The 27,121-nt window shown below is 43.5% G+C and overlaps 1 protein-coding gene across 1 annotated transcript in view; it reads right to left on the minus strand.

The window, feature by feature from the left end:
• Positions 1-6,883: 6,883 nt before the first annotated feature.
• Positions 6,884-27,121, minus strand: part of THNSL2 (threonine synthase-like 2 (S. cerevisiae)) — a 30,217-nt gene continuing 9,979 nt past the window's right edge. The window contains exons 4-8 of the mRNA XM_006902017.1: positions 23,632-23,862; positions 10,138-10,286; positions 9,915-10,040; positions 7,701-7,852; positions 6,884-7,112 (exon numbers count right to left, since the gene is read on the minus strand). Of these exons, the coding sequence (XP_006902079.1) occupies positions 6,884-7,112; positions 7,701-7,852; positions 9,915-10,040; positions 10,138-10,286; positions 23,632-23,862 (887 nt within the window). The remainder of the gene's footprint in view (positions 7,113-7,700; positions 7,853-9,914; positions 10,041-10,137; positions 10,287-23,631; positions 23,863-27,121) is intronic.

A 27,121-nucleotide genomic window follows, 5' to 3' on the forward strand; every position in this document is an offset into this window, starting at 1 on the left:
TGCTGTTAGGGACCTCTCTAAAGTACTCAGGAGCAACGGTGTCTCTCTGGAGACTAAGGTGCACCTGATACAGGCCATGGTCTTTGCAATTGCTTGTTATGCATCAGAGAGTTGGACAATGACTAGGGAGGACAGAAGGCTGTGGTGCTGGAGAAGAGTACTGAATGTACCATGGACTGCCAGGAAAACAAACAGATTCATCCTGTAGAGGATTAAACCAAGCTACTCCTTGGAGGCAAGGATTCTGGGGCTTCGTCTGATATACTTTAGACATGTTGCCAGGAGGGACGGGTCCTTGGAGAGGTACATCATGCTTGGGAAGGTGGAGGGACAGCGCAGGAGGGGAAGACCCTCTATGAGATGGATTGATTCGGTGACTGGGTAATTGGGATGGATGTGTCAGAGGCAGTGCGGTTGGCGCAGGATAGAGCAGGGTTTAGGGCTGTTGTGCATAGAGTCGCTATGAGTTGCAAACGACTCGATGGCACATAACAACAACAACATCCTTACATGGATGCTTCCAGCATGAAGTACTGAATAGGTAGTTTTACATTTGGATGTGTTGAAGTGGCAATATCACAAAACCAAACTAAAATGACAAACATAGGTTAGATGTTCTTAGAAACAAGAATGGACTTTATGTTAATGAGTGGATCTCCACATCTTACACCTTTCCACCCTTATTTTATATCATTAATTCCAATTGGTTAATGAGTGAATTAACCACCAATGTCTCATCAAACCCTCATTGCACTGTCATTCTCTTCATTCAACTCATCCGTTTATCAGTCCTCAGTCCCTTTACCTCCCCTCCCACCCTTCCACCCCTTCAAGACTGATTCTATTTGTGTGTAAACATTTCTCTAGCTTAAAAAAAAAACCTCATTCACATATATCATTAATTGCAATGCCTACTAGGTCTGATTATCCATTTGTTCCACACTGTCCGTCCTTAAGAAATAATATCTGACCATTATTGTAAAATAATGTTATTAACAACATTATTGTAAAAACAGAAGAATACGTATGGATATCCAAAGTGGGATGGGGAGGGCACAGAGGAGCTGATGGTGGGAAGGAGGAGAAATCAGACTCATAAAGTTTAGTGGGTTGATGGAGGGGGCAAATTCTGAGTGACATATGTCAGTCACAAAAGGACAATTATGCTCTAAGGCTACTATTTAAAAAACTAAGGAAAGGTCTAAGAACAGAGCAAGGAGACACTGCATGGTTCAAAATCAGAAAGAGTGTCTGGCAGGGATATATCCTGTCTCCATACCTTTTCAATCTTATGCAGAACAGGTAATCAGAGACGCTGGGCTGTATGAGGAGGAATGCGGCATCAGGATTGGAGGAAGATTCATCAACAACCTGCGTTATGCAGATGACACAACCCTGCTTGCTGAAACTGAGGACCTGAAGTGCTTGTTGCAGAAGATCAAGGACTGCAGTCTTCAATATGGATTGAATCTCAACATCAAGAAAGCCAAGATTCTTACCACTGGGCAGCATCGTTATGGATGATGAAGAGACTGAAACTGTTAACAGTTTTAGTTTACTTGGTTTCACAATCAACACTCTTGGTACCAGCAGCCAGTAAATTAAAAGACGAATTGCATTGAGGAAGTCAGCTGTCAAGGATCTCTCCAGAATACTGAAGAGCAACAATGTCAGAATGGAGACTAAGGTGCTCCTGATACAGGCTATGGCCTTTGCAATTATTTATTATGCATCAGAAAGCTGGACAATGACTAGGGAGGATAGAAGGAGAATTGATGCCTTTGAGATGTGGTGTTGGAAAAGAGTATTGAATATACCATGCACTGTTAGGAGAACAAACAAGTTCTTCCTTGGAGAGGGTAATAATAGGCTGCTCCTTGAAGGCAAGGAGTCTAAAGCTTTGTCCCACATACTTTGGACATGTTGCAAGGTGGGATCAGTCCTTGGAGAGGGTTGTCATGCTTGAGAGGGTGGAGGGACAGCACAGGGGAGGAAGACCCTCTATGAGGTGTATTGATTCAGTGACTGGGGTAATGGGGATAGGTGTGTTGAGTCAATAAGACTGGCATGTCATAGAGCAGGGTTTAGGGCTGTTGTACATAGGGTCACTATGAGTCGCAGGCGACTTGATGGCACATAACAACAAAACAACAATTAATGTTATAAAACAAAATGTCTATGAATGTATGGGGAAAAAACAGTATGATTTGTAGGCCTTCACTCCAAAGAAAAATACTTCTAAAAAATCCCACACCAATATCACATTCATGCAAATCTCGGAGGCCTTTTCTCTGAGCTTCCACTGCTCAGGAATTCTGTTCCCAGAGGATAGACTTGCAGTTTGAGGGCCTGGGGGCAGGGTGGGGGTGGCTGCCAACTTTGGAAAAGAAAGGCTTAGGAATGTTTTCTGTTGCCCTCTGCCGATCATGCGGGTCATTCACCTGGGCATCTCAGGGACTTGGATGAGGACGTCTGAGGTGTGGCAGGGTTACCAAGATGTGTGCCTATCAAGAAACTTGAGAAAACTGGAGCTGCTTCTCTTCTCCTCCACCCGCAGATAATTGCAGACTGATTTGAAGGAAGCTTGGGTGCCACAGAGTTCCAAGTATCTCTCCTGGTAGGGCAGTCTGCACAGAGGATAAGCTCTCACACCCTGCTTCATAATCTCCACCACAATGGCTGTGAGGTGTTTGAAGGGTACTCAATCCCTCTGATCTTCATTTCTTCAGCTCTAAACGAAAGTTGGTTTTCAAAGGTCTGCATGCTGTCAAGAGCGTCCAGTTCTTGGAAAAAGGCATCACACTGGGAAAGGTAGAGCATTCAGAGAAAGAGAGAAACTCAACAAGACAGACTGCCTCAGAGACTAACAATGGCGTGTCAAAGATGAGGAGGATGGCACAGAACAAATGAGGGTCATATTCGAACTTCCCATGCCTTCCACATGAAGATGAAAGGAACTGATGTCCAGAAAGAATGCATCACTGGTGCTCAGGAAAAAGAATCACCCCCACTGCCATCCTGTCAAATTGACCAGCCTGTTAACCAACTAACCAGTTGCCGGTGAGCCTGAGATTCCGGTGCTCGGCACCCTGGCTGGTTAACAACCAGCGCACCACTCCATGTCCAGAGCCACAGAGGGAGATACGAGAGAGAAAGAGAGGGAGGGAGGAAGAGATAATGGCACCCATGTCCCAGGTCTCTGTGCTGGACACTGGTGGCGAAGTCTCTGAACTTCTCAAGAGCAAGGTTTTCTCACTGGGGGTGGGGCGGGGAAGTGGGCCACAAAGAACAAATGGCCACCAGTTGGGGTGCTGGAGTCTGTTACTAGGTCTGCGGTCTTAACCCGGCTCCGCCCATCCTCCCTCGTCCCACCCCCCTACCTCCGCCCTCTAGTTCCTGACCTACCCCCAGCCCCCTTCTCCAGCCCTATCCCCACACTAATCAGCCCGCAGCCCAGGCGGAAACCAGGGCTGCAGCATCCCCTGGTGGACTTTCTGGAGAATGCCTCCAGCCCCCAAAAAAATTTCAGTTCTTTGCTATGCTTTCAAACAGGAGATCGCCCATCCTTCTCCAGCAAAGTAGATGGTACATTCAAATCACCAGAAAGCTATGGCCCTTAGGTTGGCAGCGCAACTCCCTAGAGACTACACCACCAGAGCTCCCCCGGGAGTTTCTCAAGCTAAATAATACACTAGCCTGTTGCATGAGTCAGTTCTGAGACCATGCACCCTATGTGTGTAGACAGGGTGACATTCCAAAACAGATCGTTACCTTTATTCCACCCCAGAGGCCTCCAGGCCTTAGTCAGCAGTCTAGCACTTAACCCTTTGCACCACCTGGGCACCAAAAGGCTCCAAAACTCAAAACTCCCCGCCATCATGTCCATTCCAGCTTTAAGCGAACTTCCTGAAGATTTCTGAAGCTGTAACTACAAGTAAAGGGCACTGTCGTCTTTGGACTGCCTATCTTTCTGCCATGGAGCAGCTGGTGAATTCGAACCACTTGCCTTTTGGTTGACAGCACAGCTTTTTACCATTAGGCCACTAGAGCTTCCTCCTGATAGCCATAGACCAACTTCCAATAACTAAGTGAAAGCAGAGTATGCATATAAAAATGATTTTAACGGTGTAACTCCATGTATCCAGAATATCATCTCAGTAGGTAATCAACAAAAAATTATTAATGAAATATTTTCATTTCTTTCTCATACTAAATAGACATCCAGTCCATGTTTTATACTTTTCAAGCTGAACAGTGTTTTTATTAGAAATAAAGCCAATAGAACTGTTGCCATGTAAATCTCTTCATAAGACAAAACCCATTGGGTCTCACGGCTGTACATGCTGACAGGAGGCTTCCTTAGCTTCTTTGTGGTTATTGGAACTATTTGCTTTGCATATGGTGTTTTTTTCTAGTTGAAAAAAACACGTTGACATGCTCAAATTTTCCCTACCAAAAAAAAAAAATTCCCTACCATACTTAACAGGTTTTCAGTAATGGAACTATTGTTGTTGTTGTTGTTTGGTGCCGTCGAGTCGTAGATGACTCATAGCGACCCTATGAAAGAACAGCCTGAGCACTGTTCGTACATAGTTTCCGGAGGCAAGCCATTTTGAAAGTGGATACTGCTCCTGTTTCCAGGCTTGATTTAGTCGGGAAGCTCCAGCCAATACTGTCCACCATGGGTACCCATTACCACGATTGGCACATCACTGTCAGTCTTCAGCATCACAGCAACCATGAGTTTCCTCTGTACAGCAACACACAGACCAGTGCTATACAACCTAGAAGAATGTTTGACAGGAAAACAATTTGAACCAGGCCGAGGGCTGCAGATGAAAATCACCCACCTTCGGCTTGGTAGCATAACTTCCTTTCCACTAGGCCAACATTGCTCTCTCTTTGTCGTTGTCGTTACTGTTGTTTGGTGCCGTTGAGTCGTAGACGACTCATAGCGACCCTATGAACTAACAGCCTGAGCACTGTTCGTACATAGAGTTTCCAGAGGCAAGCCATTTCGGAAGTGGATGCTGCTAATGGAACTGCTAGCAGTTTTTAAATTCAAATGTAAAGGTAAACAAATTTAAAATTAGTTCTATGGCGATATTAGTCACATTTCAGGTGTTTAACAGTGGCATGTTAAAATTGAGAAGAGAGTGCATCAGGATTGTATTCTCTCCATACCTATTCAATCTGTATGCTAAGCAAATGATCTGAGAAGCTAGACTCTATGAAGAGAAACGTGGCATCACAATCAGAAGAAGACTCATCAATAACCTGCATTATGCAGATAACACACCTTGCTTACTGAAGTGAGGAGGACTTGAAGCACTTGATGCAGAAGATCAAGAAATGCAACATTTGGTATGGATTGCATCTCAATGTCAAGAAAACAAATATTCTTACCCCTGGATCAATAGGCAACATCATGATGGGTGGAGAGGAGACTGAAACTGTTAACATCTTTATTTTGCTTGGACCCAGAGTTAACATCCACAGTACCAGCAATCAGGAAATAAGGAGACACACTGCACTGGAAAAATCTGCAGTTAGGGACCTCTCAAAATTACTGTGGAGTATTGATGTCAGTTTGAGGATTAAAATGTGTCTGACTCAGGCCATAGTCTTTCCGATTTCTGCTGTGCATCTGAGAGCTGGACAATGAATAAAGATGACAGAAAAAGAATTGATGCCTCTGAGCTGTGGTGTTGGAGAAGAGCACTAAACACCCCATGGATGGCCAAAAGAACAGATATGTCTTGGAGAGCGTGCAGCTGGAGTGCTCTCTGGAGGCAAGAATGATGAAGCTTTGCCTCACATACTTTGGGCATGTTACTAGTAGGGGCTAATCCTTGGAAAAGGATATGATGCTGAGAAGGGTGGAGGGTCGGCAAAAGGGAGAAAGACCCTTAACCCGGTGGGTTGATACAGAGACTGCTGCAAATTGCTCTTTTGTGTCAGGAAGTGTGAGGATGGACAGGATAGAACACGGTTCAGATCTTTTATTCATAGGGTTGTTGTTATACTTGACTTGATGGCACCCAACAACAACAATAACCACAACAGTGGCATGTGACTAGCGGCTTCCAACTGGACAGCACCATTCTAACACAAGCACATTCGTGGTAGTCAACAGTCTGTTCACACCTCCATAGGAAAACAAAATTGCTTGTGAACATCATTTCATTAAACCCTACTAGAGTTTCTTCAGGAAGCTCTGATGGTAAAGAGTCGTACTGTCAACCGAAAGGCAGGTGTTTTAATCCACCAGCTACTCCATAAGACAAAGAAGGGCTATCAGCTATTGTTTGACATACAGTCTGAAAATCTGTTGGAGCCAGCTACGAGTCAGACTTGACTCTAGGGCAATGAGGTGAGTTGAGGGGCTCTCAGCTTGAGCACAGACTTCCTGGCAGACTTTGCAGAGTCCTTGAGATGCTGAGATGTGGCTCTGCAGGTCTGGTTCAGGGAGTAGATTTGGGGAAGATGCTCAGCAGCACCTTGAGAACCACTGCCTGAGTTCAGGAACCCACCAGATGTGGTGGGAGGACCATCTATTTCCACAGAGCCCACTATGGATTAGAGGGAGGCTTATAGCCATAGAAAATAAGCAAGCCCTTGTCACTAAAAGAGTAGGTGACAATAAAAACAGTTGGCCATGGTGGGATTAAATATGCTGTTTAAAAGAAGTCAGGGTTCTGAGGCCTGGAGACAGGTGACTCAGCACATGATCCAGCAGTGGGGAGCGGGGGATGCCCATGGGCCGTTCCCATCCCTCACCGGCCTCCCTAGTGACCAGCCTCCAGAAATCCTCCCACACTGACTCCCTGTGAGGAGAAGGTACACAGGCACCTTGGTGGGATCCAAGTCATCTCTAGATCAGCTATTCTAAGGCTCTTGGGGCCTGGCCCCACCACCGGCGGCTGCAGTCCTCAATGGTACTCCGAAGCATTAATGTCCAGTTGTCACCTCTTCTCATTGGGGTGCAGCGAGTCACCTTGTGCTCCAAGGCCAGGATCTCCTCGGGAGTCTCCGGGGTGAGCCTGGCTGCCAAGACAGCTTCTGGGAATTTGGCTGCAGAGGCAGGGGCCAGGCAGCATCTGGGAATGCAACTGAGTAGACCGAGGAAGGAGGAGAAGGAGGGGGAGAAAGTGGAGAGAGGAGGCAGAGAAAGGATGGGTGGGGGAGGGATAAAGGACAGGGGAAGATAAGAGTACAGAGTGGCATGGAAGAGAGGGATGATTGGTACACCAAATGTAAAAGTCACTGGGTGGTACAAATCTTTCACACACTCAGCTGCTAACTGAAAGGTCAGAGGTTCAGGCCCACTCAGAGTTTTTCAGGAGGTATGCCATGTGACCTACTACCAAAACATTGGCCACTGTAAACCCTGTGTGGCATAGCACTCTTGACCACACAAGTTCACCATGAGCTGGCATCAGCGCAGTAACAACTGGTGAGGCTACGTCTTTGTGTTTCCTGCTTAGGGAGGAAGACCAAAACCAAACCAGGCCCACTGCCATGGAGTCAGCTCAGACTCAAGACCTTTCAGGAGAGATCACTACTTATCGATCTGTCTGGTAGATATCAGCTGGTAGATCTGAACTTCTGACCTTTCAGTAATACATTCCACCAGCTTGAGGAAGAATAAGGTCGCTAAAAGTCCAAGTCCCCAGGGATCAGGGTCCCCACAGCCATACCTTGATTGCTGCTTGTCAGTCTGCTGGTAATGGTAGCTCACGGTCACAGCTGAGTGAGGGCACAGCAAGTACTGGTTCTCATCCCAGCAGCGGGCCATGGTCTGGGTGATGGTCTCATCAGACACCGACTCGGATGTCATGGCCCCTGAAAGCTAATGGGATTGGGGGTCAGTTGGATCAGAGACAGTGTTGTAGGTGGGGACTAGGGAAAGACTGCTGGAAGCCCACTCTGTACACTGGATGGATGCACACTGTGACAGGTATGATGGCAACGTCATGACAGATAGACAGAGGCCTGAAGGCATCAAGGATCCACAATCAACACCCATGGTAGCAGCAGTTAAGAATCAAAAGAGTGTTGCACCAGGAAAATTTATTGTCAAGGAACTTTGCAAAGTGTTAAAGAGAAAAGATGTCTGTTTAAAGACCAAGGTGTACCTGCTTCTCATTCATTTCAACACTCTGTACACATTTGAAAGTTGGACAATTAATAGGGAAAGTCAAAGAAAGAATTGAAGCCATGCAGGCCAAATAAGGTAAACAATGACACAGGAAGGGACTCAGACCTTGGAGGACTCAATAGACAAGGTCACAAGGGCAGCATTTTCCCAGGGGTAAAACTCAGACGGTGGGAAGGGAGAGATGGAGGGATGAATGGAACAAGAGCCATGGAGATAGCAGGAGAGTGAAGATACATTGTCATAAAATCAAATATGTATAAATGGCTTAATGGAATACCAAACAGCTCTGTAAACAGTTAAAGGAAGTGGGAAGACTGAGGAGGATTTCCCTCAAATGTGGAAAATTTGTTTTTAAGTAGAATCAGCCTGCGTACAGTGTGCAAGCCAAAGGAGCAGATTCTAGCTCACCATAAAGAATCTGTAATGACCACAGGTGATTAGCTAGAATCAGGTCCCAGACCATGGAGGTCTTCAATGGTTGTACAATAACTCACCATTACCTGACTACTCTGAAATAAAAATTCTTTTCAACTAGCTTTTTACCACTCTAAGGAAATAAAATAAATTTCTCCTGAAAACAATATTAAGCAACTCAACAGGAACAATGGTCTCTACTCATTCTGGATGATGAGCAAGGTAACTTCCAGTTCCTATTATTATGACTTGTAAATAAAAACAGTGATATTATTGCATGGAGCTGTTTGCATTGTCAGGCAGTCTGAATCCACCAGCTGCTCTGTGAGAGGATGGGAAATCTCCTCCCGTGTGATTTCCTGCCTCTAAAAATATATATGTGCACAACAACATACAAAGTAGTACTTCAGCTGTCTTATTTGACTTAGATCTCATAAGAACCCTAAATGTAGTTTTCTTATCATGCCCATTTTATAGTTGAGAAAAATGAGGCACAGGGTTTAAGAAACCTGCCCAAAGTCTCACCAGTGGCTTGGAACTGAGCCTTATCTGACTTTAACGAGATGGTAAAGTGATTGAGATTGTTCACATTTTTGGTTTGCTTGGATCCCCAGTCAACACTCTTGGCACCAGCAGCAAGGAAATTAAAAGAAGTATTACCATGGGAAAGTCTGTGGTTGGAGACCTCTCTAAAGTGCTGAAGTGCAAAGATATCAGTCTGGAGACTAAGGTGCACCTGATACAGGCCATGGTCTTTGTAATCACTTGCTATGCATCAGAGAGATGGACAAAGAATGACTAGGGATGATAGGACAATTGATGCCTTTGAGCTGTGGTGCTGCAGAAGTGTACTGAATATACCACGGATTGCTAAAAAAACAAACAGGTTTGTCCTAGAGAGTGTAAAGCCGGGCTGTTCTTTGGAGGCAAGGATTCGGAAGCTTCGTCTGACATACTTTGGACATGTTGCTAAGAGGGACCAGTCTTTGGAGAGGGATGTCATGCTTGGGAGGGTGGAGGGACAATGCAGGAGAGGAAGAAACTTGATGAGATGGATTGATTCGGTGACTGGGATAATGGGGGCAGGTGTGTCAGAGATGGTGAGATTAGCATAGGATAGGGCAGAGTTTAGGGCTGCTGTATACAGGGTCGCTATGAGTCGCAGGCGACTCAATGGCACACAACAACAACTAACAACAAAATGACTGTGAAAGCATCTGGCTCAAAGTAGGTGTTCCGAAAATAGAGACTCCTTCCCTCTCACACATTCCAGATGCGCAGCCTGGTCCTGGGGCTGCACTCTGGTCCCCGGCATGGTACTACCCCAGCAGTGACTGACCATGCTGTGCAGCTCGTGGGGCAACCTCAGGCTATTAGTTTTCTCAAACTGCTCCATGAGGGCTTTGGTAGCTTTGCTGTCACCACCAGAGAGCAGCCAGAAGATCCTCTCCATGTTGTAGGGGACCTGGGCAGAAAGACAAGATTCTGGTCATGCTAGCCTCAGCCTCGTCTTGGCCTGCCCAACATCACCCGCAAGGCCTGCACCCTTCCCAAGGCCCCACCTGGATGTCCATAGCTGATGCCAAGGTGGGTGTGACAGCCTTGGACAGAGAGAAGTCCCCTTGCTGGACCACCCTGTGGATGATATCATTGCAGTTCACTGCAGCCACCAAGCGGACAGGCAACCCCATCTTCTGAGCAATGCACCCAGCTCAAGATAAAAGGAGAATAGTAACATCTTAGCCTGGCACTGAAGCACAGGCAGCAAAAAAGCCTGCAAACTAACAAGGCCTCATCAGAACTGAAAAAGTTTTGTGTTTTTGAAGTGTTTGTGAGCCAAAGGAAGTACACTACCAAGAAAATAAAAAGACAACTCAAATATTTTCATGAGAAAAATATTTACAGAGTTTGTAAATGATGAAAGGCATATCTAGAATATACAAAGGGAGCACTGGTGGTCTGGTGGGTAAGGAGTGTGGTGTCAACCCAGAGGCAAGTGGTTACAATCCACCAGCTGCTTGGCAAGCGAAAGAAAGATGGACAATCTCCTCCTGGGCAACTTACAGCCTCTAAAAAGCCTCTAGACAGTCAGTCATAAGTTGATTCTGACTCAATGATAGACAGTAGGACAAAATATATAAAGAACTTTGACAACGCAAAAAAAAAGGGACAATTAGATTTTAAAATGGTCAGAGTCTGAATTAGTGGTGGTAGTGGTAGTATTGTGTACTTTCAAATCAGAACTAATCCATAAATCTCACCAGTGAGTTTTAGAGGCAGTCAGCCTTCTCCCAAGGAATAGCTGGTGGATTTGAACCACATGCTTTTGGGATTGTAGCACAACTTCTTAATTAGGCAACTGTTGTGTACCATCAAGTTGGAACAGACCCATAGCTGACCTCCAGCAGGTTTTCAAAGGCAGTTAATTCTATGGGAAGAGAATGCCCATCTTTCTCCCACAGAGCAGCTGATGTATTAGAACTGTGTGCTTTGGCGATTGCAGCACAACTTCTAGCCACTAAGCTATTAGAACTTCCTTAAAGGGTCTGAATAAACATTCTAAAAAGCCTATGAAAACTGGAGAGACAGCTATGGGTTGGTGCTGACTTGATGGTACTCAACAACAGCTGTATGCATTGAAAAGATGCATGATGTCATTAGTCATTGCAGAAATGCTAATCGGAACCACAGGAAATACCACTTCACAGCCTGGCAGTGAGACACAGTGCTCAGTTACACAAGGTTCGCTCAGCTATGCACAGGATGGGCTGTGAGTCACAGCGAATCCACAGCACCTAAAAGCTACATGCCCAGAGCTCAAAGGCTGACAGCAATCCTCCAGGACAGAGGGAAATTGCCTGTTGGATTTCAGCAGCTGAAAGTTTCCATGAGAGCAGACTGTCTCAGCTTTCTCCTAAAGAGCAAGTGGCTGGTAGGTAAGAACTGCTGACCTTTTCGTTAGCAGCCTGACACATAAGCCACTTTGCTACCTGGGCTGCTTTCACCTACAGTTGTGGTTATGTGCCGTTGAGTCAATAGTGACCCACAGCTGCCCTCCCCCCTCCCCCAGTTGGCTTTCAGAGGCAGTTTAATTGCACAGGAGGAGATTGCCTGTCCTTCTCCCACAGAATAGCTGGCAGATTCGAAAAGCATGCTTTTAAAAAAAAAAAAGAAAAGCATGCTTTTGAGATTGCAATGTACCTTCTTACTTTCATCTATTAGGATGGTAGTAATAAAAAAACACATACACACACACAAACACAAACAACTATGGACTGTAATAAATGTTGGTGATGATATAGAGAAATGAGAACTTCTGTCTACTGCTGGTGGGAATGTAAGATGGTATAGCCATTTTGGAAAAAATTCTCAAAAAGTCAAGCACAGAATTTCTATATAACACAAAAATTCCATTCTTGGGTACATATGCAAGCAAAAGAAAATCCATTATCCACACAAAAATTTATATGTATGTTTAGGCAGCAATAATGGTAACAGTCCCAAACTAGAAACAACCCAAGTGTACATCACACATACAAAGGTATATTATTTGGTAATAAAATATAACCAAGTGTTGACACAAAACAAATCACAGAAAGAACCCTGAAAACAAGTCCCGTATGTTTCCATGTACAGATGTCAGGGGAGTGCTGATAAGAAGCTGCACTGCAATCCCTAATGCACCAGGTTTAAATTCACCAGCTGCTCCATGGGCGAAGGATGGGCAATCTACTCTCATGTGATTTACAGCCTCTGCAAACCTGTGGAGGGTCAGCTATGGGTCAGTTCCACTTGAAGGCACACAACACCAAAGTAGATGTCAAGAACAAGCAAATCCATAGAGACAGAAGTAAGGTCCGTGGTTGCCTCTGGCTAGGAGAGCTCGGATGGCCCTGGAGAGCAATGCATCTTGTGCTGGTGACTGAAAGGTCAGCAGTTTGAATCCACCAGCAGATCAAGGGCAAAAGATGGGTGGTCTCCTTCTGGCAAGATTTATAGCCCCAGAAAGGCAAATGAGTCTGTATTAGTCAGAATTGGTTGAATGTCAAGAAGTTTGAGTTTTGAGGGCTGAGAACTTGGAGGAAAACATGGGTGTCAGTGGGCCTGAGGTTCCTTTCTGGAGTGGTGACTGTGAGGTGTATGTAGCAGTGACACACCTAAGCAGTACAAGTCCAACAGGAGGCTTGTGTGGCTATGCGAGCAGACTCTGAGGAGAGAGGAGACTGAGGAAGAGGAGTGTGTCACCACGCCCTGAAGCCCCTGGGGACTGTGCTGTTGTTACAGATCTTGCCTGCCATTGATTAACAGCCCGATTACAACAGAACAAAACACCTAGCCCTGCACCATCCCCTCCCCACGGCTACATATCTGACTCTGACATCCATGAGGCTTCCACTGCCTCAGTTATGGAAGATTGCCAGGCCCTTCTTCCTAGTCCGTGTTACCCTGGACACACTGCTACAGCCTGTTTCAGTCCCATAATAGCATGCAAGCCTCCAATGGTGGATGGTGATGGCTGTGTGTCAGGCCTACTGCTCAGGAACCAACTGGGATTCCAGGTGTCCTGCATGGAAGGTGAGAATCCCATCACCGAGCCACACCTGCACTGTGCATGGTGAGGGAATGACACAGAGTGCCCACTGTGGGAGGAAATTCAATGACTGACCATACCAGTAACACTCAGGCTAGCACATGACACATTCCCCCAGAGTCACCGAGGCGAGTGATGCATGTGTTACAGATACAACTGTGATTATGAGGGTTTCCTGGCTCCAATATTTACGGAAGACTGCTAGGGGTTTCCTTCCACAAGACCATTGTGGATCTGAAATGCCAACATTTTGGTTATCACTCACTTGCTCACTCACTCACTCATTCAGAGGCTGCAAACCACATGGGAAGAGATTGCCCATCTTTTTCTTGAGGAACAGCTGGTGGATCTGAACTGCTGGCCTTTGGGCTAGTAATGCAACTCCTTACTCAGGAAAGTCCACTTACGGTTCCTGAATGACATAGCCAGTGCTTTAAATGTTCATTATTAACCAACACTAATAATTCACATTTGATTAACTAAAGATAACATAATGCCACGTATATGTACAGCACTTTACACTTACAAAGTCCATATACAAAGTCCACAGTAAACTTGGAGAGATATGATAAACAGTTCAATCTCCTTCATAATAGATGAAATGGCTCCAGGGGACCACCCAAACTGCTGAGCCAGCAGACAGGAGAATTGGGGCCAAAAGCCTGAATCCAACTGAGCTCATGTAACCATGGTGCATACAAATGTCCTCAGGGGTAGCTACCAACTACCCTGGACATGAGGCAGCTAGCCCAAGCTGGGCAGGAGGTCAAGTCAACAGAGGAAGGCACAGCCCTGAACACTGACCTCATCCCTCCATACTCTGCTGAGCAAATAAGACTGGTGGCCATTCAGAATGCCAGGCCTACCTCTCACCCTACCTGCAGCAGGAGTTGGTAAGTCCCCTTAGGAAGCTAAGCTAGGGGGCAGGTTTTCTCGAAGCTTCTTCTAATAACTTCCCATCACCAAAGACATCGCTGCTGCATTCATTCAGCCAAAGGGTACCGCAATGCACTGGGGAATTTATTCTTCCTCTAATGTTTGTTTCTTTTTTAAATATATTTTGTTGTTGTTACACATTTACCCTTCTTCTCTTCCCTATCCCACTCCACAATACACCCCTTGTTCCAGACTGTTCCTATACATATAATGCATAACCATATATTCCTTTCGGACAGTTCTTGCCCTCATCCATTCTATTGCAGTGTTCATTCTCTATCCATTCTTTCCTCATCCTCCCTCTCCCCATGTCTGTCTGGTTTTGTAACAGCAATGTTATGCAATATTTGTTCTTTTGTGACTGAGATATTTAACTCAGCATAATGTCCTCAAGGCTCCCCCATGTTGTGTAATGTTTTTCTATTTCACTGTTTTTTAATGCTGTGTAGTATTCCATTGTGTGAATATACCATAATTTCTCTATCCATTTGTTTGTTAATGGGCACTTGGATTGCTTCCATCCCTTTGCTATTGTAAATAACACAGCCAATAAACATGGGTGTGCATAAATCTGTTTGAATGACAGTTCTGATTTTTTTAGTTTATTTTCAGCTTTTTTAGAAAACACCAGATCACCTTCCAAAGTGGTTGCACCATTTTACATTCCCACCAACAGTGATTAAGAGTTCTAATCTCTCTATAACCTCGCCGGCATCTGTTGCCTTATATTTTGTTTCTTATTTTAAATTTGAATTATAATTTGAAAGTTTAGAACTGGTTTTCCCGTTAGCCACTGACACACATTTTATGGCTTTAAAGACAACACACATAAAGGAACCTCACTCTTGCCTTCATCCCTGTGACTCTCATTTCCAGTAATCCTTTTGTCCTATCCTTCTGAGCCTTCTGAGCTTGATCCTATGGAAAATGCTGTCCTTTGGGATGGCTGCCAATTATCTACAGAGAGAGACTCTCCCTGGCACAAGTTACAGGCTTGTTTACTGTTTGGTTCAAAGTTGAGCAATTGCTGTTGTTACGTGCCATCAAGTCGCCTGCAATGTACAGCAGTTCTGAAGCCTGCCCTGTCCTGAGCCAGTCTCACTGATTCCAACACACCAACCCCCACTGCCCCAGTTACTGTGTCAATCCATCTCACTCTAGTCTTCCTCTCCTGCACTGTCCCTCCACCCTTCAGAGCATATCTTTCTCCAAGCACTGGTCCCTCTTGGCCACGTGCCCAAAGTAAATGAGACGGAGCTTCAAATCCTTGCCTCCAAAGAGAAACTTGGTTTCACCCTCTCCAAGACAGACCTATTTGTTTTCTTGGATGTCCCTGGTATGTTCAAGACTCTGTTCCAGCACCACAATTGAAGGCACTGATTCTTTTTCTGTCATCTTTAGTCATTGTCCAGCTTTCTGATGCATAGCATGAAATTGCAAAGACCATGGCCTGGATTTGCTGCACCTTAGACTCTAGACTGACACTGCTGCTTCTCAGAACTCTAACAGCAGATTGTCAGTGTCCCTGACAGAAGATTTTCCCAATGCAAATGCGTCTTTTGATTTCCTGACTGCTGGTGCCAAGAGTGTTGATTGTGGAGCCGAACAAGCTATAATTGCTAACAACCACAATCTTTTCTCCATCTATCACGGTGCTGCCAATTGGCCCTGCCGTGAGAATCTTTGTCTTTTTGGTGTTCAGCTTCAATCTTATTTATAGTCATATTATAGTCATATTGAAGACTATAATTCTTGACCTTCTGCAGCAAGCAGTTCAGGTCCTCCTCGCTTTCATCAAGCAGAGTTGTTCCATCTGCATAATGTAGCTTGTTGATGAGTCTTCCCCCAATCCTGATGTCATATTCCTGCTCATAAAGTCCAGCATCCTGAATGATCTGTTCTGCATATAGATTGAAAAGGTCTGGAAACAGGATGCATTCCTGGCACACTCCTTTCCTGATTTTGAACCATACAGTGTTTATTTGTTCTGTTCTGAGGACTGCTTCCTGGTCCAAGTACAGGTTTCACATAGTGCAATCAACTGTTCTGGGATTACCAATTCTCTTCAAGGTTACCTACAATTAGTTGTGATGCACACAGTCAAATGTCTTTGCACAATCAATGAAACAAAGACAGGCATTCTCTGGTACACTTTGCTTTCTTCAAGATCCATCTGACTAGATTCAACTGTCACTGGTAATAATGTCTCCAGTGCCATGACCTCTTCTAAATCCAGTTTGCATTTCTGGTAGTTCTCTGTCAATTATAGTGACCAAATGTACAATAGCTCTGAACCTTGCTCTATCTTGAGCCAGTCTCACTAACTCCAACATATGTTACCTTCATTATTTCAGTTATTGAGTCAATCCATCTTATCTGGGGTCTTCCTCTCCTGTGCTGTCCCTCCACCCTTCCAAGCATGATGTCCTTATATGAGGACTGGTCCCTCCTGGCAACATGTCCCAAAGTATGTGAGACAGAGGTTCAAAATTCTTGCCAACTTGGTTTCATCCTCTCCAGGTCAGACCTGTTTGTTCTCTTGGTGGTCTGTTTAATACTTTCCTCCAGCACCACAACTCAAAAGGCATCAATTCTTCTGTCATCCTTAGTCATTATCTCTGATGCATAGCAAATAATTGCAAAATTTATGGCCTGGATCAGGTGCACCATTATCTCTAGACTGACAACACTGCTCCTCAGAACTCTGGGGAGGTCCTGACAGCAGATTTTTCCCAGCACAATTCATCTTGTGATTTTCTGACTGCTGGTGTTAAGTGCTAATCATGGAGCTGAGCAAGCTGAAACTGTTTCAACCCCCTCCCCCCTCCTCCCTTAGTCCACCCTGAAATGCACCCCTTGTTCCAGATTGTTCTCATAATCATATATTCCTTTTAAATAATTCTTCCCTTCATCTGTTCTAATGAAGTGTTTATTATCTATCCACTCCTTCTCCATTCCCTAACCAGCTGCCCCTGAGACATGTCTGTCTCAGTCACAAAAAGACAAATATTGTGTTACACCACTGTTATAAAAATCTTTGTTTTCTTGATATTGAGCTATAATCCATATTTAAGGCTTCAGGTCCTCCTCATTTTCAGCAAGCAGTGTGGTATCATCTGCATAACACAGATTGTTGATGAGTCTTCCTCCAATGTTGATGCCACATTCCTCTTCATAAAGCCTAGCCTCCCAGATGATCTATTCTGCATATAGACTGAAAAGGTATGGAGACAGGACACATCCCTGATATACTCTTTTTGTGATTTTGAACCATGCAGTTTTTCCTTGCTCTATTCAGATTACTGCTTTCTGGTCCAAGTATAGGTTTTGTATGAGCACAATCAAGTTCTGAGATACTCATTCTACTCAAGGTTAGCCACAATTTTTTGTGATCCACATGGTCAAATGCCTTTGCATAGTCAATGAAGCAAGGATAGATATTCCTTTGGTACTTTCTGCTTTCAGCCAAGAGCCATCTAACACTGGCTATGGTGTTGCTGGTGATGCCCATTTATTCTAAACCTACCCTTCATCTGTAAGTTCTTTATCAATGTACTGTACCAGTCTTTTATGGATAATCTCCAGCAGGCTCTTGCTTGCAAGTGGTATTAGTGATACTGTTTGATAATTTTCACACTCTATTGGATCACCCTTTTTTTGGAAAGGGAATAAATATTGATCTCTTTCAGTTAATTGGCCAGGTAGCTGTTCTCCAGATTTCTTGACATGACCTGCTGAGCACATCCAGGGCTGCATCTGTTTGCTGAAATATGTCAACTGGTATCCAATCAATTCCTAGGGCCTTGGCTTTTGCCAGTTCATTCAGAGCAGCTTGAATTTCCTCCTTCATCACTATTGTCTCTTGGTCTTTTGTTGTTCCATGAAATTCTTCTGTCAGCCAATTCGTTTTGGTATCATAACTCTGTATACCCCTTCCATCTTCTCTTGATGCTTCCTGTATCATTCAACATTCTACCTAGAGCACCTTTAAGTATTGCAACTCAAGGCTTAAATTTGTTCTTCTGTTCCTTCAGTTTAAGAAATGCTGAGCAAGTTCGTCTCTTTTGATTTTCCAACTCTAGTTCTTTGCACATTTTATTATAATTCTTTGCTTTGTCTTCCTGAACTGTTCTTTGAAATCTTCTGTTCAGCTCATTTTCTTGATTTCTTCCCTTAGCTTTGGCTTCTTGGCAGTCTAATGAAACATTCAGTCTTCTTTTTAAAAAAAATTTATTATTTTTCGTACATGTACCGTCAAATCAAATCTGACTGGTACAGGAGGAGATTGCCCCTCCTTCTCTGGCACAGCAGCTGGTGGATTTGAACCACACACCTGTGGGATTGCAGTGCAGCTAATATTCAGTCTTCTGACATTCATTTTGGTTGTTTTTCCTCCTCTATCTTTGTAATGACCTTGTGTATTCTTATGAATGCTCTTGAGATCCTCCCACAGCTCATTCAGTCTTTGTTCAAAGCCTCAAATCTGTTCCTGAGATGGGTTTTTAATTCAGCTGGGATAGACGCAGGGTCAAAGTTTGGTTCTTGTGGCTTTGATTTCATTTTAATTAGCTTCAATTTGAACTTGTATATCAGTAGTTGATGGTCTGTTTCATAACTGGCCTAATTTTCACAGCTGATATTGAACTTCTACAGTGATTCTTTCCACAGATGTAATCAATCTGATTCCTGTATGGTCCATCAGGTAAGGTCCATGTATATAATCACTGTTTGTATTTCTTATAAAAGGTAATTGCAACAAATAAATCATTGAGTATACAAAATTCTATCATTCTATCTCCAGTTTCATTTATATCATCAAAGCCACGTTTTCCGACTACTGACTCTTCTTCCTGGTTCCCAACTTTTGGATTCCAGTCACTCATTATTATTAATCTATCTTGGTTGCATGTTCCAGGTTCAAAGGACAGCTAAGGGGCCATAATTTTGAGGTTCCACCACACTCTTGTCACTCTCTAAGATAGACTTTATGAAGAATGAAGGATCAAGACTGGAGTGAGACTTATCAACAACCTATTATACAGATGGCACTTCACTTGCTAATAGCAATGACTTAAAAAGTACTTGCTGTAGATGATGAAGGACTGCAGCCTTTTGAAAATGAATTGCATCTCAACATCAATACTGCATAATGCCACTGTTATAAAACAGGACTGACATGAGGGTTTGGGGGAAACTAAGAAGAGGGGATAAATAATGAACATTGCATTGAAACAGATGAGGGAAAGACCTGTTTAAAAGGAACATATGATTAAGTATTCTTTGCAAGACAACAGTTCAGAATAAGAGGTACAAAGGAAAGTGGACTGGGGGCCAGGGGAGGGAGAAAATTGTGCAACAATGAAATAAGCTTTTTAAAGATAAAAGTGAACTGGGGGGGGGTTAGAGAGGAAAATGTACAACAATGAATGAAATGAATGAATGGAAATCAAAGTTTGCTATAAACTTTGATGTTGTTGTTAAGTGCCATCGAGTCATAGACTACTTATAGTCACACTACAAATGTAGGTCCTGAACACACATAACTTTCATCTTTTCTCCAAGTTCATAGAGTTTCCAGAGACAAAATATTTCAGAAGTGGATGCCACTCCTGTTTCCAAGCTTGTTATAATTTGAGAGCTCATTATCACATTTGACACATCACTGTCACAGTGTTTATCATCACAGCAAAAACTAGTTACCTTTGTACAGCAAAGTGACAAACAAGTGCTATACTACTTAGAAGAATGTTTAAACACAATTAAAACCAGGCCCAACGGCCCAAATACCTTTTTAAAATATGAGGCCAAATCCAATCAGCTCACACCCAACTGTGAGCAACAGACTACACCCAACCCTCAACCAAAACAGAAAACACACCTTTGTAGAATCCAGCTCCTCCATGCATCTTCCGAAACTTTAAAGCAGCCCCAAACTGGCAACAAATGCCTTTTTAAATACGAGGCAATTCCTCACCACTGGGCCAATATCACTGGGCAACATCATGACAAATGGAGAAAAGACTGAAATTGTCAACAATTTAGTCTTGCTTGGATCCTCAATCAACACCCTCGGTACCAGTAGGAAGGAAATCTGGAGGCATGTAACATTGGGAAAGTCTGCTGTCAGAGACATCTCTAAATACCTGAAGAGTAATGATGTCCGTTTAAAGACTAAGGTGAACCTGATTTAAGCTATAGTATTTCCAATCACCTGCTACACACAGGAGCAAAATTAATGCCTTTGAGTTATGATGCTGGAGAAGAGTATTGAATATCTCACTGACCACCCAAAGAATAGACAAATATGTCTTAGAGAAAGTGTGACCACAATACTCCTTGGAAGCAAGATGGCAAAGCTTTGTTTCATATACTTTGGGCATGTTGCTACAAGTGCCTATCCCTTGAAAAGGGACATCATCCTTTGAAAGTTGTAGGGTCAGAAAGGAGAGGAAGACCCTCAATGATATGGAGTGACACAATGACTGCAGTGATGGGCTCAAGTGTGTCAGAAATGGTGAGGATGGCACAGTATTGGATAAGGTTCAAATCTGTTGTTCAAAGGGTCACTATGAATTGTACTCAACAGTATGGGTTTGAGTTTTGTTCTACATGTTCTCTTCTCTATCCAGGACTTTCTCCTGTGATCCCTCTCAGAGTGATCAGCAGAGGTAAAACTGGTCACATCTAGTAATTCTGGTCTCAAGTCATGAAGGTCGAGTTTCACATGGTCCATTATTTCTCTGGACTAATTGTTTCTATGCAACCTCTTCTTTGTTCTAGATGGAGAGAGTCCATAGTTCCACCTCAGATGGCCGTTCAAAAGCATTAAAGACTCTATCACTATTCATCAAAGAAAGATTGTGAACACTGTCTTGGTGGATCCTGTCATCCTGTAATCAATTTGATTCCTGTGTCATCAGGTGAGGTCCATGTATATAGTCGCTGTTTATGGGTTTGTTTTTTTCTTTCATAAAAGCTATTTGAAATGAATAAATCATTGAGTGTACAAAATTCCATCATTCCATCTCCGGCCTCACTTCTGTCACCAAGTCCATATTTTCCAACTACTGATCCTTCCTTGTTCTCAGCTTTTGCATTCCAGTCAACAATTATTATTAATGATTCTTGATTGGACATTCAATCAATTTTAGACTGCAAAAGTTGGTAGAAATCTGTAATTTCCTCCTCTTTGGGTTTAGTTGTTGGTGCATATATTTGAATGATACTGGTACTGACAGGTCTTCCTTGTATGCATATGAAGAGTATCCTGTAACTCACACCATTGTACTTCAAGGACAGATCAAAAAATGGTCCTTTTTTGTTTTTTTATGAATGTAACCCCATTTCCCTCACTTTTTCACTCCTGACATAGTCTGATTCAAAGTAGTCCATACCAATCATCTCATCAATGCCTAGTATGTCAATATTTATGCATTCCATTTCTTTTTTAACAATGTCCAATTTTCCTACATTCATATTTTTTGCATTCCATGTTCCAATTACTAGTGGCTCTTTGCAAATTATTCATCATTTCTGTGTTTCCCAATATGAAGACTTAGCCTCCAGTGCTGTATCTAATAGTTTAAGTGTGCTCTATTGTTCATAAGGTTTTTGGAAGCCTGTTACTGCAGAAGTGGTAGCCAGTCCTTCTACCTAGTTTCTCTTCTTCCTATTTTTTTGTGTGCTCTGCTTTAGTACTGCATCTGACAGACATACACTATACCCTAAGGAGCAAAGGACAGATAAGAAAATGCATGCTTATCTAGAACAGCAACATACAAATACACTTCCGCAATACAAAAACTGACAGATAAATTTGGTAATCAGGCTTGGTCTTCCATATCATACACATACAGGGTACCTCTAACTAACCCCTAATATGAAGGCTGTGGCTTCAGTCATTCCTGCCCATAATCTGTGTGCTCCCCAGTGAAGAAGTTCCTCTGGGCTCTGCTCCCAACATATGTCTGGGTGCTGTGGCTCTGCCTGGCTCCCAGCCTGGTTCTGCGTACCCCAAGCCCTGGTAGCCCAGCTTCTCTGTGAGGGTCTGGGCAGTATGGTTCCTCAAGCCCCAAGGTAGGTTTTATTGACTCTGCAGAGAAATTTAACTGTATGGATTCTAACAATTTATGGCTAATATTAGAAAGAGTGAAAATCCCAGAACACCTGATTGTGCTCTTGCAAAACCTAGATCTACACCAAGAAGCTGTTGTACGAGCAGAGCAAGAGAACACTGCACGGCTCAAAACCAAGAACGGAGTGGGTCAGGAATGTAACCTTTCTCCACATCTTTTCAATCCATATGCAGAACAGATAATTCATGAGGCTGGACTTGCACAATGTGGCATCAGGATTGGAGAAAGACTCACCAACAATCTGCATTAAGATGATTATACAACTTTGCTTACCGAAACTGAGGAGGACTTGAAACATTTGCTGCAGAAAGTCAAAGACTAAAAAAAAAAAAAGAAAGTCAAGGACTGCAGCCTTCAATGTGGATTGTATCTCAACATCAAGAAAACAAAGATTCAAAGATTCTCACCACAAGGCCAACAGATAGAGAAAGGACTGAAGCTTTTAATTATTTCATCTTGCTTGAATCCACACTCACCATTCTTGGTACCACCAGTCAGGAAAACAAAAGACAAGTTGCATTGGCAAAGCCTGCTGTCATGGACTTTCAAGTGCTAAAAAACAACAACGTCAGTCTAGAGACTAATGTGTGCCTCATCCAGGCTATGGTCTTCTCAATTGCTTGCTACATATCTCAGAGCTGGACAATGGAAACAGATGACAAAAGAATAGATGCTTTTGGGTTGTGATGCTGGAGAAGAGTACTGAATATATCATAGACTGTTAAGAGAACAAAATGTCCCAGCATGGAAGGTATCAGTTTGCTCCTTGGAGGCAAAGGTTCTCAAGCTTCTTCCCACATACTTTGGGAATGTCCCCAGGAAGGTCCTTATAAAAGTATATGATGCTTGGAAGGGTATAGGATCAACACAGAAGAGGAAGACCCTGGATGAGACAGACTGAAAAAGTAAGTGTGGAAAAGGGTCAAATGTGTCAGAGATGGTGAGGTTGGTTCAGGATAGGGTCGCTATGGGTCACAGTCTACTTGACAACACATACAACAGTAACAACACGTCAGTTGATCTTGATATCCCCCAAGACTATGGTCCCAGGATCCCAAAACCAGCAAATCATTCCTGCAGGATATCTCATTATGATTAAGAAGTTTATTTATTGCCTACTGTCACCTCTGCTACACACACAGACATATTTACAGCATATGCTAATATGCATGTAGCACTATCATCTACCAAATCCACGTATGGTCATGGGAGCAATCCCTATCACTTGTCCACATTTGTACATCCTGCCAGTCTACCAATACTTGCTTGTAGGTTAACGTTTATTATTGCTGATATTGTGAAGTTACATACACAGTGGTGCTGACCTCTGGTGACTGTTTTTCTTGTGCAGCAAACACTTGTGACAGTCTGCTCAAGCCATGACATCTCCTTACCTGCAAGATTCCCAGCCGCTCCAGCCGGCACCACCACCTCAACCAGGGGAAGGGGGTCCACATCCATGGATGATGCACACCGGAAGTAGGCAAAGAAGAAGTGAGCCATCTGCACGAGGACCCGGGACCAGTTGATCGAGTTCAGGCTCATCACATTGTGCTCTGAGACAAACCCCACATCAGCAAACACAGCCTTGACAGGCTCATCAAGCTCATCGCTGTTTCCCTCCACTGCTGGCAGCGAGGGGAGAGGGGATTCATTAGGTATGGTCAGCACCTCCCCACAAGCTCCTCCCACCCAGCCCACCTGGCCTGAGCCTTTGCTCTCCTTGGAGGCTTCTCTTTCCCCTGCCTTGGCCTTTCAATTTTGAGTTCCTCTAAGATGGAAACCATGCTTCATACTGGAGTGCCACTAAATAACTAGCCTCACTTAGAGACAAACACCACAATTCAATGGGAAGCTTTCCTACTGTTGACCAATAAAATAAATATGATATTAAAAGTCAACCATAAGTAAATATTCAGAAAAGAATTCCTCTTTGTGTTTGATGCCTACTTTCCCTACTCTTCTGTGAAGGCATGGGATAAGGTAGCTGACTGTGGGATGGCAGGAGGCTGATCATTTATCAACCAGGGAGAGTCACCACTCCACATGACCTGCCCTTCCTCCCTCAGTCAGATCACAAGGATGGCTATTCTACTCTATGTGCTCTTTGTGGTAAGCCTGTACAATCTCACCTTCTAAAGTATGGTGAGCATACATGTTCAATTTATAGATAAATTATTAAGAAACTTAATTGGCCATTGGCCGAAGGTGCATTCCCCAACCCAGTTCAAGCAAAAATCAGGTCAATACTAATTTCTTATCTTGATACCTGCCTGTATTTCTTCATGAGAGGAATGAAGTGTATTGGGTGAAGGAAGTCCTATGGTGGCAGTGATGCTGGGAGATGAACTCTAGTTAATCTAATCTAACCTAATCTCACTCTAAGTGGAACAGGAAAGGCCTAAGCCACTTGTGGCCAACTCATTCCTTTGGCCTGATTCAGGAATTTAGGACCAAACAAATTAATGTACAGTATTTTTGTGAAGATAACACTAAATTCAGGCCAATGATACATTATAAAATGTTTGCTGGGGTTCTAGGCACAAGATTCACGGCTTAGCTGCATTCAAAAGAGAACAAAAGAAAGATATTCTTTATCATGACTTCTAGTGAATATTGTGTTGGAAGTCTTCACAAAGTAATAAAACAAGAAAATGAAATAAAAGAATTAAAACTCCATTTGTAGATATTTGATATGATCCTATATAGAGAAAATTATAAAGTTTTTAAATAATGTGGTTTTTTTACCACATCACATTTTTAAAATATAAACCATCACTACACTTCCAGACTTCTTGTTGTTGTTGTTATGTGCCGTCGAGTCGCCTGGGACTCATAGCGACCCTATGTACAACAGCCCTAAACTCCGATCTGTCCTGTGCCAATCGCACTGTCTCTGACACTCCCATACCAATTATCCCAGTCACTGACTCAATCCACCTCATAGAGGGCCTTCCTCTCCTGCGCTGTCCCTCCACCCTCCCAAGCATGATATCCCTCTCCAAGGACCGGTCTCTCCTCACAACATGTCCAAAGTATGTTAGACAGAGCCTCAGAATCCTTGCCTCCAAGGAGCCACCCAGTTTAACCCTTTCCAGGACAAATCTGTTTGTTTTCCTAGCAGTCCATGGTATTCTCAATACTCTTCTCCAGCACCACAACTCAAAGGCATCAATTCTCCTTCTATCCTCCTTGGTCACTGTCCAACTCTCTGATGCATAACAGGTGATTGCGAAGACCATGGCCTGTATCAGACGCACCTTAGTCTCCAAAGAGATACCATTGCTCTTCAGCACGTTGGAGAGGTTCCTAACAGCAGTCTTTCCCATGGCAATGTGCCTTTTAATTTCCTGGCTGCTGGTGTCAAGACTGTTGACTATGGAGCCAAGCAAACTAAAGCTGTGTACAATCTCAATCTCTTCACCATCCATCCTGATGCTGCCAATTGGTCCAGTGGTGAGAATCTTTGTCTTTTTGACATTGAGCCTCAATCCATATTGTAGGCTACAGTCCTTGACACTCTGCAGCAGGTGCTTCAGGTCTTCTTCAGTTTCAGCAAGCAGGGTTGTGTCATCCGCATAACGCAGATTGTTGATAAATCGTCCACCAATCTTGACCCCACATTTCTCCTCATAGAGCCCCGCCTCCCGGATAATCTGTTCTGCATATAAGTTGAAAAGGTATGGAGATAGGATGCATCCCTGGTGTACGCCCTTTCCAATTTTGAACCATGCAGTGTTCCCTGGCTCTGTTCTGACGACTGCCTCCTGGTCCAAGTATAAGTTTTGCATTAGAACGATCAAGTGTTCTGGGATTCCCATTCTTCTCAGAGTCAGCAATAATTTGTTATGATCTACACAGTCAAATGCCTGACTTAGTTAAAAATATTCTTGTTGTTTATACTGATCTGACTTGGATTTTCTATTACTTTTTGCCAAAAGTCTCCAAAATAATATAACCAATAAATATCTAATTATTGCTGATGATGGTTCTGTTGTTAGGTGCCACTGAGTCACCCATGATTCCCAGCAACACTCCGCACAATAGCTCTGAACACTGCCTTATCCTGAGCCAGTCTCACCATCTCCAATACACAAAGCTTCAATACCCAGCTACTGTCGATCCATCACATCCAGGATTGTCCTCTACCCTTCAAGCAGGATGTCCTTCTCCAAAGACTTTCCCTCCTGGCAACATGTCCAAAGTATGAGACATAGATTCAAAATCCTTGCCTCCAAGAAACAACTTGGTTTCACACTCCCTAGGATAGATCTGTTTGTTTTCTTGGCAACCCTTGGCAATTCTATACTCTTCTCCAGCACCACAACTCAAAGGTATCAATTCTGCTTTTACCACCCTTAGCCAATATCTCTTTGATGCACAGCAAGAAACTGCAAAGACAAGTAATTGCCTGGATCTGGCACACCTGTTTCCAGACTCACATCATTGCTCTTCAGCACTCTGGGGAGGTCTCTGGCAATAAATTTATCCAATACAATTATTTTTTTTTAATTTTCTGACTGCTGGTGCCATGAGAGTTGATTGTGGCACAAAGTGAGCTAAAATTGTGAACAATCTCAATTCTTCTCCGTCTATTGAGGTGCTGCTGCCAATTGGCCCAGTGGTGAGAAATCTGTTTTTCTGATGTTGAGCTTCAATTCACATTGGATTCTGCAGTCCTTGACCTTCTGCAGCAAACTCTTCAGGTTCTTCTGGTTTAAAACAAGCAGGTTTTGTTATATGCATAATGCAGATTGTTGACGACAGTGTGGCTTAAAAAGCAAGTATGCTTCTTGTAAAAATGTTTTGTAATTTTCTTTGAATAGATCTTTTGTGCTTCTAGTTATATTTACTCCCAAATACTTAATCTTGTGATTAGCTATT

This window comes from Elephantulus edwardii, unplaced genomic scaffold (genome assembly GCF_000299155.1).
Source record: "Elephantulus edwardii isolate Elephantulus edwardi_28Jun2011 unplaced genomic scaffold, EleEdw1.0 scaffold00357, whole genome shotgun sequence".
NCBI lineage: Eukaryota > Metazoa > Chordata > Mammalia > Macroscelidea > Macroscelididae > Elephantulus > Elephantulus edwardii.